General features: G+C 50.7%; 2 protein-coding genes across 7 annotated transcripts in view; one reads left to right on the top strand and one right to left on the bottom strand.

Moving 5' to 3' along the window:
• Positions 1 to 505: 505 nt before the first annotated feature.
• On the bottom strand, positions 506 to 3,369 carry Dnajc5g (DnaJ (Hsp40) homolog, subfamily C, member 5 gamma). Its single transcript, XM_005400478.2, has 6 exons — positions 3,298 to 3,369; positions 2,432 to 2,547; positions 1,934 to 2,147; positions 1,639 to 1,783; positions 992 to 1,059; positions 506 to 593 (listed from the first exon to the last, which is right to left on the bottom strand). Exons 2-5 carry the CDS (start codon positions 2,542 to 2,544, stop codon positions 1,013 to 1,015), a joined length of 519 nt encoding a protein of 172 aa, XP_005400535.1. The 5' UTR covers positions 2,545 to 2,547; positions 3,298 to 3,369; the 3' UTR covers positions 506 to 593; positions 992 to 1,012.
• Positions 3,370 to 3,449: 80 nt separating this feature from the next.
• Positions 3,450 to 15,362, top strand: part of Slc30a3 (solute carrier family 30 (zinc transporter), member 3) — a 19,133-nt gene continuing 7,220 nt past the window's right edge. For 2 of the 6 annotated variants that reach the window (XM_005400476.2, XM_005400475.2), the window contains exon 1: positions 14,760 to 15,050. In XM_005400476.2, coding sequence (XP_005400533.1) covers positions 14,947 to 15,050 — 104 coding nt within the window. In that variant the 5' untranslated portion in view covers positions 14,760 to 14,946. Of the gene's footprint in view, positions 3,633 to 14,754; positions 15,051 to 15,362 lie in introns of those variants that run through there. The other 4 variants (XM_005400477.1, XM_013522597.1, XM_013522598.1 and 1 more) reach the window with 4 other exon arrangements.

Raw genomic sequence — 15,362 nt, 5'->3', positions numbered from 1 at the left:
TCAGAGGCACTCATTTCCCAAGTTGGCTCGTGGTGGCCTAGGTGAGGCTGCAGTGCCCATGCTATGGGCACCAGAACAAGATGACAGCAGCCTCAGAAAAGGGTATTGGTTTAGGAATGCGGTGGATGCCGGGAGTTCTTGATACCCAGTGTTGTAACAAAGGAGGACTTACTGGTGTAGAAGCTCTAAGAACAGGATCTGCCCTGCTCAATGGCCAGGACCTTGGTGGAGGTACTGCAGGTGACTCAGGCACCTACCTAACACCGGCCCAAATGCCAAGGCAGGCACCAGAAAAGGAATCCTCAGGAAAAGTTTGCCGTCACTGCCCGAGGCTTCATGCAGGTACGGATGCAGTACTGCTGACAGATTAAAGTGGGACTGGAGCTAGAAAGAGTCGCTGGAGACCCTGTAGGGCCAGGATGACAGCCAGAAGTGGTATCCTTACTGGATGGTCAGCATCAATGCTTCTGAAGGAGGAATTCTTATAAGAAGGGGAATCAAGTTAGAGTCAGAGTCAGGACAGGGCTACTTGTTCCTCTCTCCAATGTGGCCAGTGGACTGGGCAGCAGAGGGCACCCTCACTGGGCCAGCACCTAGTGGCAGAAGAAGTTGGCACTGTATTAACCCGAAGAAATAATCACCTAGAATTTAAGGCAAATCCTCTCTTTATAAAGATATAACCCTCTGGAGTCCATTCTATGAGGATACAGACTTTCCAGTAATGACCCATCTGATGTTAGCTTAGGCTTCTCTTATTTATTTTTTTAGTGGTGCTGAGGATTGAATCCAAGGTATTCCCACTGGGCTACATCCCCAGCCCGTTTTTGTTTTTTAGTATGAGATAAGGTCTCAAACTTAATAACTAAGTTATTAAGTTGCTCAAGCTGTGTTCACACTTGCAGCCCTCTTGCCTCAGAGCACTGGGAACACAGGAGTGTGCCACTAAGCCTGGATTTATCCTTCACTTACTGCTGCCTTTCAGTTTACATACCTCACCCTTCTTCCTATTGTATTAATAATCTTCACTATCTTCATCCTTTCCAAAATGATGTTTTGCTCCTGTGATGGAATTATACATATGTTTACATATATCAGCATTTAATAACAAGTTTTTAGTCTGCAGATGAGGAAACTGTTACCTTGCAGATGTTCAGTGAGCATTTTAAGATGGCACTGGTGTGAACTTCAGGTGACATCTCCTCCCATTTGGGATGGGAATAATCTCAGATTTTATCCTTCTTCCCTCCTCCTTCTTTTTTTGCAAACCTGGGCCCTTGTGCACGGTAGGTGAGTTCTCTACCATTGAACTATACTCCCAGCTCATCTTTCTTTGGAGTAGGTACAATAAACTGCATGCTTGAACCTGTTTTCAACTACTGCCATTTCTAGGAAAGGTGTCTCACCCCATTCCTTAGCTTAGCAGTCAGAAGCCACCAAGGCTACATTCAAACTGCCAGTTCATGGCATAAGGCACTCAGAAATATTATCGATCTCCTTTTTCTTCATTTTGCCCCAATGCCGGACTTGAACCTGCCAGAGTTAGGAATTAACTTGCCATTTTCTCAGGTCTTTCTCATCCCCAACCTTTTCTTTCGTTGCTAATCCAGATCTGACCTCAGTATCTCCCTTGGTCCTCACCTGATCGTGGAGGTTGTTTCCGGACGTTCTGTTGACCTTTCGGCCCATTCGCCTCCTCGGGTGGTGGTTTGAGTGTTCCACAGCAAAAACAGCAGCAGCAGCAGCAACAACAACAAGTGAGCAGTACACATAGGAGGACGAGTGTCTGAAAGGTAGCAGAGAGGCCTCAGTCTAGCTGTTCTGTATTTCCATTTATGCTCCCTCCCTCTCACGTCCTCACACCCAGAGAATCTGTCCTAGGAGAGGAAGGTCACCCTCCTTCCTGAGTCTTAAGGGACTAGGAAGAGCTGTGTACCTTGAACCAGCAACTATTGGCTATGAAATAGTTTCTAACTCCATCTTCGCCAAAATGATCATATAGGTATATTCCAAATGAGCCATGTCGGTCATAGATTTCCCGCTTCGTAGGATCACTCAGTATAGCATGAGCTGTGTTGATTTCTTTGAAGATTTCTGCAGCTTGAGCATCTCCTGGATTCTTGTCTGGATGATACTGCAAGGCCAGTCTCCTACCCACAAGGAGGACGGGAGGGATACGAAATGGCTGGGGATGGAGGGTGAGCATGAATGGAGGGATGGGTCTCTAGACAGTGCTGAGGAATGCATGGGGTGTGGTGCAAAGGACGGAGGAAGCAGCCAAGATCTAAATATCTTCCCATGCCACCCTAAAGAGGGCGATGGCCTCCTTCAGTCCCAAGTAAAGGCTTCCAGAGATCTCTAAACAAGGGCCTGAAAGCAAAACAGAAAGAAAAGGGGGAAGTTCTAGAGTTCAGTCAAGGACTAGGGTCTGAACCTGTAGGCCTTTTTGACGTCTTCAGGTGAGGCACCCTTCTTAAGTTCTAGCACTGCATAGAGGGTTGTCCCACTTTTGGACAGCCGGCGGGCTGCTTCGTCCACATGAGACATGTTCTGGGCCAAAACGACAAGGAAAACAGCAGTGAGTGGGCAGTGACTGGCAGGATAGTACAGGTGACCAGGAAAGCATTCAAGTTCAAATTCTGAAGAGGAAACATCTTGCCCACCCATTTCCCAGCATCCTCCAGCTGCCTAGACCTCCAGTCACCCCAAGCCTAGAGAGGCCTAAGTCAGGAGAGCTTGAAGCCAAGGAAAAGCCTGATTTTACCCAGGGTTCCTACATAAGTATACAGCCCTTCACCTGTCCCTGGTCAGGGTTGGGTTTTTAAAAGTTGGGCATCCCCAGCCCCTAAACAGGTTGGATGAGGGATATGGGAAGAGCTACAATGGCCAGGAGAGAAATAATTCAGACTGTACTGTGCACGGCCTAAGGAAGTCAGATGCCCAGAAGCCAGGCGGAGGCAAAGACCAAGGCCTTGCACCCAGGCCAGGCATTTGCTTCTTCTTCCCCCACCCTCTGCTTCCCAAACCACCGGACCTCTGGCCCTCCAAGTGGGGCAGCTGGGATGGCAGAGGCTGATCAGGCACTGAAGTGGGGAGGGAATGCTGCGGGGTGGGGCTTGGGCGACCCAGGGATCTGAAAGCACCAGGCACACACCTGGGAGGCCGGTGGCCTGGAGGACCAGGGCAACGAGCTCAGAGGGGGTGCTCATCATAGGCTGGGGTCTCAGCCCAGTATTGACTCCCCAACTCGAGCCTCTTTACCTCCAAGTCACTCTCTTAAACCAGGTAAGCCTCACAAACCTTTCATCCTCCAGGGTGTAAAACTTCACACCGCCAGTTCAGCAGGCCGACTGCGCTTGCGCGCTACTGCGCAGTAGACACTGTGATTCCTTTTTTGGCGCAGGCCTGGGTAGCCACGTTGGCCCTGGGACTTATTTGGCTCCAGGGGAAGCCTGAGCTGCGCAGGCGGGGGCTGAGCGTTGCTCCAGCGACCCGGCGCTCCGCATCCTGCTTCTCCGATGGGAGGGCAGCAACCATCCTGCTCACACGCGCGGCTTTCCAACCCCGTTATCGAAGGACAGCAGGCCTGCCCACCTGACGGTTGTGAGGTATAGCTCGGTGAGCTTTCTCAAGAGGCATGTTACTTTCCTAGTCTTCCTCAGAGCTCGGGCCTCTCTACCTCGTCCTTTCTTCCCCTCCACCTGGAAGCTCCTCCCGAGGCGTTGAGACTCAGTCGGGTGCCCCAGAGGCTCCTTCCTTCTTCCCCTGCCCCCAGCCTCGTTGTTCCCACCGGCGTGTGACCTATTAGATTGTAACGATTCTTTGGCATATTCCCTTTAAATGGTATTTAGAGACTTTCCAGAAGTCATTACTCGGCTTCAGAAACTTCATTCAAACACTACCCCATCATGAAGGTGGGGCCGTGGTATGATTCTGTAATCCAGGTTGGATATTTACATTGTTTCTAACTACGTGATAGTATATAACCTTGTAATGAAAATTCTTAGACATAAATTTTGGAACAAATCTCTTCAATCTCTCTCTCTCTCTTTCTTTTTGTTTTTTTGAGCCAAGATCTTACTGTGTAGTTCAGGCTGGCTTGGCACTCAGTAGGAAACCCAGCCTGGCCTCTAATTCATGGCAATCCCAGGTTACGCCTAACCACCTCCTAGGTTTTAAATTGTAAATCAGAGATGATTGTGGTGGCGCACTCCTGTAATCTCAGCACTTGGGAGGCTGAGGCAGGAGGATTGTTACGAGTTCGAGGTCAGCCTGGGCTACAAAGTGAGCTCAAGGCCAGCCTGAACTGCATAGTGAGACCCTGTCTCAAAAAAAAAAAAAAAAAAAAACAACCACAAACTGTAAGTCAGTAATCCACCCCAAGAGATGCTAGCTATTTGAGTAAATGGAGCTCACATGCAACAAGTCTAATGATCCTATAGGCTCTGGGGTCAGCTGAGTTTCAAGGTTCCTTGCCTAAAGAGAAGGAGCTGAAGCTGACCATTCTTTGATGGTCTGTCCTATGCCAGATTTCTCTAAGCACCAGCCTTTTACCAGCATCTTGGAATAATAGGACTAGCAGAACAAGCCAGCTTCACTTCCCTGGGAAAAGAGAACGGAAGGTGTCAGAAGTGCAGTGCACTGACCGCTAATCCCCTACCTCAGCCTCCAAGGCCTAGCGTGATCTTGCCTCTGTCACTCCAGAGTCATGGAGAACCACTGACCTGCTCGCTCTGAGTTTCTGCCTTACTGCTTTGAAGACACCATGTTCCCTCCCACCTCAAGGGCTTTGATGATAGTGTTCCCTCCACCTGGAAGTCCTCTACTCAGGTGATTACTGTGGCTGACTTCTCATCCTTCAAGGGCCTCAGCTTTGTGCCTCCCCGGAGAAGTCCTTAAACTGTTTTTGTTTTTTTTTCTCTCTCTTCCCACCACCTGACACCATCACTATTATTTGTGAATATATATTCATTTGTGTATTGATTTGTTTGATGTCTGCCTTCCCGGGTAACAGGGAGGTCCATGAGGGCAGGGACCTTGTTTGTTCACCTTTGTATCCCCAACACCTAAAATGATACCTGGCTATAGTAAGTGAAGCAGTGATTTGCTGAATGCACTATAGACAAGGTATACCTCGGCCAGTGGAATATAAGCCTGAAGGTTGGCTGATAGCAAAAATTCTCTGTGAAAGAGGCTGGGAAATTGGATTGAACTACAAGGCCCATCTTCCTTTATATGATCCTAGACAAGAAGAGGCAAAAATAGGAAAAAAAAAATGACAAAAATATATGTAATGTGATTCCAAGCTCACTTCTTATGTCTTTGTCTTAGTATTCCTCCAATTTCCAGCATAGTTCCTGGGATCTTGTTTGTGCTCAATAAATGCTAAAATGAAATGGTTGAATGAAAGAGAAAATCTAAGCCAGGTGTGGTGGTCCATGCCTGTAATCCCAGCATTCGGGAGGCTGAGGCAGGAGGATTGTTGTGAGTTTGAGGCCAGCCTGGGCTACAAAGTGAGCTCAAGGTCAGCCTGAGCTGCATAGTCTCAAAAAAAAAAAAAAAAAAAAAAAAAAAACCAACCAAACAAACAAACAAAAAAAACCCCCAAAACAAAAAACCTATGTGTGGCTTTTAACCTCATTATCTTGGATTCTCACAACAACCCTGAGAGATGGTATGATCACATCCCTGAGCCCTGGGAAAAAGTAAACATCTTTCACAACTTGCCAGAGTCTCCTGAATGTTATTACTTTTTCTCCTTACCCTCTGACTTTCCAATTAATCACCATCCATGGCTCTTGAAGTAGCCTTTATCTTTTTTTTTTTGCCTTTATCTTTAAGCCTTGTAAGTCTGTGCTCTGAATGAGGGAAAGCTGCAGCCAGTAAGCTGCAGAGTGGGAAAAGGGCAGACAAGCCCACCTGTATGCTGTGGACAGAGGCTATCCGTGCTACCTTCTAGAATCACAGCCCTTTGTTTCTCATTCATAGGCCTTTATCTCACACCCAGCACAGTAGTGGGAAGAACACACAAGCCAGGGATTGGAAGCCTGTTCTAGCTCTGACTCTAACAAACTTTATGATCATGGTCAAGTCATTTAATCTGAGTCTCTTTTCTTTTCTATAAAAACCTGTGTCATCTCATAGGGTTAATGTCAACACTTAATTAGATTTGGTTGTTGTCTTACTATCCTCTCGTTGCTGAGACAAAATACCCAACACTCAAAGTTAAAGGGGGAAAGGTTTATTTAGCTCACAGTTTGTAGAGGTTTCAGTCCAAAATCAGCTGGCTCCAAGAAAGGGTGGAATAGCAGAGGAGAAGAGTTCATGGCAGGCAGGTGGTAGCAAAGCAAACAAGAAGGTGAGACAAGCCTCTTTCTGTCCCTTATATTGTGTCTAGGCTACCTTGTTAAGGCAGTGCCAAACCAATCCGTGGACTGATTTAGTAATCACCCACCCTTTATCCTAGCACTCTTAATCCTAGTATTACACCATGAATCAATCACATACTCTAGATTAAGCCACTTCTGAAAAAGCCCCACCTAATGCTGCGTGAGACTTTGAGGGGACATCTAGACACAAGCCAGAGCAGTTGTAAAAAGAATAGAAAAAAACAAAATGACTGTGCCAATGAAAATTCAGATTAAAACCTTTTGTGGAGTCATTTGCCTTCCCACTGTGGTTTGAGTCAGCAATTTTTGGATTTACTGCCTCCCAGAGCTATTTGATCTTTCCTGAAGAAAACTACAAAGCATCCCATGTTTACTCACAAACCAAAACTTGTTGTCATATATATGGAACACACACGTACAGGCAGCAGACAGTAGCATATTCAGACCTAAAATACCACACTCTAGAACATATGCAGTGGGAGAGAGATCATAATTTGTCACACCCAACAACCGGGTTTAGAGTTTATATAGTTTTTGAGCTGGAAAGAACCTCAGAGATTTAACTCTAATCCAGTATTTTCGTTCATAGTTGAGAATTGTGCACCCAAGAGAGAAGGAAGGTCACCCAGTGAGGTCCAGACTCCAAGTTCAGTGTCTACACTGTTATTATTCTCCTTATTTACTTTATTTTTTTAAATTTTTGAGACAGAGTCTCATTATGTAGTCCAGGCTGGCCTTGAACTCATAGTGATCCTCCTGCCTCAGTCTCCTGAGTGGTGGGATTACAGGTGTACACCACCATGCCTGGCCTCCCAATTTAAAATCTAGGTCTAGAGACAGACCCAGGCTATGGATGACATTCATGTCCCCTAATTGGGCAATGTCAGGTAATGCCCCTCTTCCCCCTCTGCCTCCTAGAAGAGGTTTGATCAGAAACCCCATGGCCAAGTTTTGTCTGTCTGTCCCCCAACCCCAGGCTAGAGATCTCGGGATCTCTGGGAGAAGGAAGGCTTCCAGCTAGAGAGGCTCCTCTCTGCCCGTCCTCCCCAGGCACTGCACATCTGTAAGCTGCACATAACAGCACCTACCTTTTCAGGTTGTCATAAGGACTAAGTTCTTAATGTGAACAGGCCCTAGCACATGGTGTGCTTTATAATAATTACATTAATTATTATTAGTAGTAATTCTGTCCTGTCTCCTTCCAATTTTTATAAAGAGAGAAGTTGTTTTTCATTTTGTTTCTAGGAAGAAGGGGAAATATCAGAGTCTTCCCTCTTAGGATTTGCAAATTGTCACTGGTGTCTTTCTTCCACCGTCTGCATCCTTCTCAGAGCTGCTTAGAGCCCCATTTTCTTTCCCCATACCCGGGACCAGCATGCTGCCCTCTGGCTATCCAGAAATTCCTCAAAGTAGCCCCAAGCATCCAGAACTCCAAAATTACCTTTCTCACTTCCTCTCCTCTCCACACTTCTACTAACAGCAGTTGCCTCTGTAGATGATCTCCTTCCTAAAATCTAAGTGCGGAGCAATCTGATTACACCACAGTAATTCAGATAATAGTGAGAAAGGCAGTTGTGCCTCACCCTCTTCCTGCTGATGGAGGCATAACCATAAAGTTTCAAGCAGTGTGACTAACATCAGGCTACATTTTGGGAGGCGACTTGGGCCCTTCGACCACTTCTCTCCTTTCTGTTCAACCTCACTGGTGTCCCAGCTTGCCATTCCTTGGGCTCTGCATCCTTCTGGCCACCTCCAACATCTCTAGTAAGTTTTCTGCTTCCTTTGCTGGCTTTTCTTCCTTCACTCACCTGCTCACTGTGGGTATTCCGCAGTGTGGTCTTCACAATGATGATTTATTCTTTCCTCAGAGGCCCCGCTAGGTCCGTGGCTTCAGTTGTCACAGCTATGCTTTAGCGTCACCCACAGCCAGTGTCCCCTTGCCTCACAACAACACTCTAAAATCTGAACTCATTATTGTGCTCCAAACCAGTCGTTCCTTTTGGCTTCTCTGTTTGTCTTTCAAGATAGTGAAACTCAAAGCCTAAGCATCACTGGGGTATGGACTCGTTTATCCAAACCGTGCTTAAAAACTCTTATCATTTTTCCAAAATGGTTCTTTCATTGGTCCCTTCTTTTTTTTTTTTTTTTCCGGTACTGGGAATCAAACTCACGTCATTTGTCCCTTCTTTTCAGCTCCCATAGCCTCTAAGCATCCCAGTTAGGAGCCAACTGTGCTCTTAGCCTCCTATGGTAACTGTTCTCCTCTGGCAAGTCTTGTGCTGGATCCTGCTACCAGATCAATATTCATCCCACCCCACCCCAGCCCAAGTACTGGGGATTGAATGTTCACATGGCCTTCACACTGAGATATATCTCTAGCCATTTTTTATTTTTTATTTTGAGACAGGGTCTTGCAAGTTTCAGAGTTGCCCAGGCTGAGCTAGAACTTGTGATCCTCCTGCCTCAGCCTCCCTGAGAACAGGGATTATAGGTGTGCACCCCAGCTGTGGCTCCAATTCATATTTTTAAGCAATCCTTCCCTCATCACCACTTTACTGCTCATGGCATAAGGATGCCAGACAACTTTGAAATCTGGCAATGAACTCTACAACATGAAACCAATTTACTCCTTCCAAATCTGTTGCCTCCTCTTGCCCTAAAAGGAACCTTCCACAGTGATCTAAATTGTTCTCCCCCTCTCCAATATTCCAGTTCTTCATCTCTGTACCATGTTTCCTCATATCCTTTTTCTTAATTAACTTGCTCGACACATACCTATTAAGGACTGCTCTTGCCTAGGACCTTGGATACATCAGTTAGTGATCAAAGTCTTTTTCTGCCCTCGTAGATTATAGCACAGTGAGAAATTCATTGGGACATTCAGCAAATATTTATTAGGTTCCATATGTGCCAGACACAGGAGGATAGGTGGTGGGATACAGACAAAAATTTCTTCTATCATGGAGCTTACATTCTGATGGGAATAAACAGTGAATGAGTTAAGTAAAAGATATAGGGTGTTGGATGGTTATAAAGGCTAGGAAGAAAAAAAGCAGGGAGTGGAGATAGAGAATGTTTGCAGTGGAGGGGAGGGGTCACAGCTTTTAACAGGACAAGCAGAGAGGGCCTGAGAAGGTGATATTTGTGTCAAGACCTGAAGCAAGTGAAGAAGTAGGGTATAGCACGTGTGATAGAGTCCCTTATAGATAGAGAAATGTGCAAATGCAAAGACCCTGGGGCAGGAGATGCCTGGTGGTTGTAGTGTCATAGCACATATAGGAAGTCAGAGTGGCTGGGAGTGAGGTGGGAGACTGTGAACTGAGGTCAGCGCCGGGCTTTGCAGGCCATTAGAAGGACTTGGGCAATACTTAAGTAAGTTGGGGGGTGGGGAAATCTGACCTATGTTGCCTAGTTATCAGATTACAGAAGGACTATATAGCAATCAGCATGGAAACAGGGACCACCTATGAAGCTACTGCAATTACCAGAGAGAACAGTGTGGGTTTGGACAATGGTGGGAGCAGAATTTGCTGACAGATTGAATATGGAGTGAAAATAGGACAAGGATGGCTATGAGGATTCTAGCCTGCACAGTGGGAAGATGGGGTGATGGAGCTGCCTTTTTTTTTTTTTTTTTTTTTTGGACAAGGTCTTACTATATAGCTCAAGCAGGCGTCAAACTTGCTATGTATCCCAGGTCAGCCTCAGACTTGGGATCCTCCTGCCTCAGGAGCGGTAGGCTTACAGGTATGTGCCGCCACGTCCAGCTGGAGTCACATGTTCTGACATGGGAGGGCTGCAGAAAGGGAAGATTTGGGATGGAGTACCAGTCAGAAACTCATTTTGGACTTATGCAGCTCGAGATACCTGCCTGATAAACAGTCAAGAGAGCACGTCAAGCTGACATCTGGGTAGTATGAGTTTGGAGTTCAAGGGCAAGATCTGGGAATCACCTGTAGATGCCATTTATTTTTTAATCCTTTTATCTTACTTTATTTACTTTATTGATTTGGGGGAGGTACCAGGAATCAAACTCAGGACCTTGCACTTACTAGACAGGCGCTGTGCCGCTGAGCTATCTCCCTGGCCCAGAATCCTTTTAAAATAAAATTCAAATACATACAAAATAGAATAGTGGGACTGGGGATTTAGCTCAGCGGCACAGCGCCTGCCTGGCAAGCGCAAGGTCGTGAGTTCAATTCCCAGTACCGGAGAAAAAACAAAAACAAAACAAAAACAAAAAAAATAGAATAATAAGTGAGTTTTTAAAAAAATTATTTTTCCCACTGGGCGTGGTGGTGCACACCTGTAATCCTAGCACTCGGGAGGCTGAGGCAGGAGGATCATTGTGAGTTCGAGGCCAGCCTGGGCTACAAAGTGAGCTCAAGACCAGTCTGAACTGCATAGTGAGACCCTGCCTCAAAGAGACAGAAAAAAAAAATTTTTTTTCCCATGTACCCAACAGCCAGCGTCAACCACCACCACTTTCTGCTATTACCCAATAAGAGTTAAAGACTTAAAAAAGGATGAGATAGCACCATAGCATTAAGTGCAGAAAGATAAGAGGGTGGCCACATCCCGGGCTAACCCAGCATTAAAAGATTAAGGAGATGTCGCTGGGCACAGTAGGACACATCTGTAATCCCAGCTCCTTCGGAGGCTGAGGAAGGAGGATTGTGTGTTTGAATTTAGACAGATCCTTCTTAAAAAATGGGTTGGGGATGTGGCTCAGAGGTGGAATGTTTGCCTAGCATGAGCAAGGCCCTGGGTTCAATCCCTAGTTCTCAAAAAACAAAAAAAATACCAGCACTCAGGAGTTGAGAGGAACCTGTAAAGGAGGCTGAAAATAAGTAGTGAAGGAGAAAAACTAGATTATGATATCCTATAAACCAAGTGAAGAAACAAATTATTCTCAAGTAGCAGTTTAAGTACATGATAGTAAATGTTAAGAAAGCAAAAGGAGAGTATATAACATGAGATCTAACCCAGCTGGGGCCAGAGAAGGCTTCCCTGAGGCAGGGACTTTTTGGGGGGTGGGGATTGAGGTGGGGTCTCCATGCATAGCTCAGGCTGGGCTTGAACTCTCAGCAGTCTTCCTGCCTCAGCCTCCTGAGTGCTGGGATTTGGGGGATGGGCCACCACACCTGGCAGCAGTGACAGTTCAGCTGCAGCCCTTTCTCATCTCCCTTAGCAAGTAAAACCTTGCCCCTCCATCCTGCTTCCACCATGACAACCTGCTGCTCTCTGGGATGGCTGTGTGCCAGCCATTGGTGGGGTGCTGGAAACACAGCAAGAACACAGAACCCCTACCTTCAGGGAGCCCACTCTGTAGTGAAGACACAAGCAGTGTCACAGCTGCTGTCATCAGATGAGCACAGTGGGCCTTGAGAGGACCAGGGAGGGGCACAGTGTCAGCAAGAAGTCAGGAAAGCCTTCCTGAAGGTGGCATCTGAGGGGACCCCAGGCAGCCGCCGCCTGCCCCCTTCAGTTTGGCCAGCCCCTCACGCCCTTGCCCACAGGGGCAAGGCCGATTCCAAATTTTCCTCAAGGGCTCCAGCCCAGTTTAAGTGCTACCTCAGTGCCAGGCTTTGCTGTCCTCTCTCAGTATGAACGCGTTCAGCACAGACTTTCAACCTGGGTCCCCCTGCAGCCTCTTCTGGCTGCTTCTGCCCTGGGCCCTCTGGAAGCTGGCATCGACCTGTCTTCCTGGGAACATCCAGGGCTTTCTGCTTCCACAGTGCCCTTGGGACTAAGCACGACCTTGTCTCGGGGCAGACCGGTACCACAGCAGGGCAGAACAGGCAGTAAGGGCAGTGGATAAATCAGTGACAAAGGACTGCAGGGGGGAAATCCCTTGCAATCAAGTTAGAGTCAGGAGGGGAGACATCTTGTTCACCACCGATAGCCCCCCTAGGCCAGCAGGATGCACAGCAGGGAATCCGTGTTAAGTAGGTGCTGAAGGAATAGTTTCTTAAAAGACCCTAGTTCCCTGCAAGCACCAGCCCTAGGCTGACCTTCCAGCTCCCTCAGAAGATTTCTAGCTCCTGCCCAGGTACAGCAGGACTCCCTCAGGTCTGGCATTTAAGAGAATGCTTTGCAAAATTTCCACAGGGCCACTTGATGGCTGTTGGAGAAACAGGTGCAAGCACACACTTTGCTGCCAACCTTTTCTTACACAGATCCCTAAGCCAAGGTTGGTATTCCTGTCGCCGGCACCCCCGCTTCCGGAGGCGGCACACTCAGCAGCCAGACTACTACCGGGCAGCCTGTCATCCCTCTGCTCAGGCGCCCCTTTCCCTCCAGCCTGCGCGCTTCCCCCCGCGGCGGGACGAGCACGTGCTAGCGTCTGCGCCCCCTCCCGGGCAGTCGGGTGCTCTCCGCTCGCTGCCCAGGAAGGGAAATCCCGGAGGAAGCCATTGTTGTCATGTCCCCTGCTGTCGTCATCAGCTGAGGCGTGCCAAGGCCCCGCGATTTCTGCCCACTCTAGAGCTAGGTTGGCCGCCAGGGCCGCGGGGGACGAGGCCAGTGCGCGGGTCCTCGGGGTTCGCCGTGGCCCATCAGCATCCTAGCTCAGGGCTTTCAAGAATGGGGCAGCCCCAAGCTGGTGACCAGCTTAGAGAACCGACGTGCTGGGAGGGACGAGTCTAGGACCATAGCATAGCTGGGCAGGACACGAGTGACACCCTGGCTCTTACACAGGCCAAGAAGGTGACCTTGACCGGTGGCGTGCCCTCGCTTTGCCCCAGTTTGACCTCCCGTGACCGGAGCAGAGAGCGGAGGCCCCTCCAGCTCCCCCTGCTAGGGAAGGTGAGAGGGACAAAGCCCCCAGGCTTGCCTGGCTTCCTCGTCCCTCGTGGGCTTTGGCTGCGCGTTGTGGAGCGCGGGCACCGAGCGCAGGAGACGCTGGCTCGGGCTGCACGGCGTGGGCGGGACCCGGTGGCTCGCGTTTTCTGCGAGGTCCCACAGCGCAGTGCCAGTACGAGGCCTTCGCGCACGCCGCCCGCCGCCGGCAAACCTGGGCGAGTGCCGAGCCACATTCTAACCATGGCGCACAGCCAGCCTCCCGGCCACCCAGTTTGCCGAATCCCTTGTAAGCCGCCTCCGCGAAGCTCTCCTGGGTTAACCTCCTCACTTCCAGCCGCTCCGCCCGGCAGCTGCTCTGGGCTTTTTTGTTTTGGGGTGCTTGTGGTCTTGCTAGCATCTCATGGTCGGGGCTAGCCATCTCGAGGGCAGGTGTCTTGTCTCCAGGACACGAGATTCAGGACGCCCAGTGTGTTCTGAAGGATGCGGTTGATGGGTTCTCCCCGGGGCTCCTCCACTAACCACTCCCACTCTCCGCCTCCCGGCCCTGCATTCTCCCCTCCTCCTACGGACCCTCCTCCTCACAGACTGTGCAGTTCTAGAGAGCACAATCCAAGCCCCCACTCCCTTTCCATCCCACGGTGGCGGCAGGTGCGAGGGGGCCGAGAGCGGGGAGCGTTTGAAGCTTCGACTCTGACCTGCCCACCGATTTTCCTGTAAGTCAGTCCTCCTGGGCTTCAGTTTCCCCAAAATGAGATGATGCCCCGGCAAGGGCTACAGCCCCGACAAGCTGAGCAAGGCCTCGCTCCACAGACACTGGCGGCTTGTGACCCGCAGAGCCGCCGCCTCTTCTGCCGCCCAGGCCTCTTAGTGAGAGGGTCGGGACCACACACTCTTGAGTCGCGGAAGGGAAAGAGAATGGGTGCCGGCCCAGCCCCCTTGTTCACGGGCTGCGTGACCTTGGACGCTTCCTCCTCTGGGACTCCGTTTTTTTCATCTGAAAAGTCGGAATAACAGTGAATAGAAGGTGAACAAGAGGCTTTTCGTCACTCACGGTCCTTGTATAAAAATAAATGATAATTAGGGGTACAGTGCTTGGCAAATTACGCTCGCGAACTCCCGCCCTTGAGCCTCCACGGTGGGATTTGCACCCGCGTCCTTAGAGTTCTCAGGGTCGTCTGTGCACATCGCATTCTTTCTGCGTTTCCCGAGCGGCGTGGTACCTGTTTCTGCCTCCGCGTGGGACCTGGGGCCACAGGTGACTGGGTAGCTGGGCAATGCCCCCACTCAGGCTTGAGGAGGGCAGTGTTCCTCCGGACCCCAGAGGGTCCCCAGGCTAGAGGAGCTTGGCCTGACACCTGCAGGCGGGGCCTGGGGCGGGGGCGCGGGGGAGGGCTGTGGAGACCGAGCCCTCCCTAGGTGCGGGACGGCGGGGCGCTGCGGCCACCCCTACCTGGCTCTGACTGGGGAAAGGGGGCTTTCTCCGGAGGTGGGGCCCTGGGGGCGGGGCTTCGGCGTGGGAAAGAAGCCCGGGCGCCTGGAGGCGGGGCTTGGGGCGCTCGCCCCACGCGGGGCGGGGCTGCAGCGGCCGCGGGATCTGCAGTTTGGACTCCGCGCGCCACAGTCGCCGCAGTTCCCTCCACTCTGGTGGCCCCGCCGCCCCGCGGGGAGCCGGGGGGTCCGCCGGCTCTCGGGCTTGGGCCGGCCGGCCTCGCTTCTGCCTCCCTGGGTGGGGCCTGGACGGTCGGGTCGCGCGGACATGGAGCCCACGCCCGGGGACTCCGCGCCCGGGAACTCCGAGACCACTCGCTTGGTGAGCGCCCGGGAGCGCGGCGGCGCGGGCGGCGGCCTGCGTTTGAAGAGGTAGGACGGACCGGACAGCCCTGGGCGGCCGGGCCCGGGGGCGCCACCCTCCTGCCCTCGGTTCTTTCCGTCGTCTCCCGTGGGCCCCTCTCCGTCCGAGCCCCGGCCCTGCCGGCACCCTGCTGCCCCCGGCCCTCGACGCCTCCCTCCGGCCCCCTCGTCCGTTTCTTCCCGGACCGGCGTCCCCGCCGCCGCGTCTCACTGTCCTGGGAGCCGCTGTCGCTCCGTCGGACCGGAGCCCGCGCCCGGTGCCCGATGTCTGCATCGCCCCGGGCCCTGCCGGCGGGAGCGCATCGCCGCGCCGCGCCGCTC

Source organism: Chinchilla lanigera, unplaced genomic scaffold (assembly GCF_000276665.1).
Source record: "Chinchilla lanigera isolate Chin_1 unplaced genomic scaffold, ChiLan1.0 scaffold00068, whole genome shotgun sequence".
Lineage (NCBI taxonomy): Eukaryota > Metazoa > Chordata > Mammalia > Rodentia > Chinchillidae > Chinchilla > Chinchilla lanigera.
The sequence above is the reverse complement of the archived record's forward strand: the minus strand, read 5'-3'. Positions and strand labels throughout refer to the sequence as shown.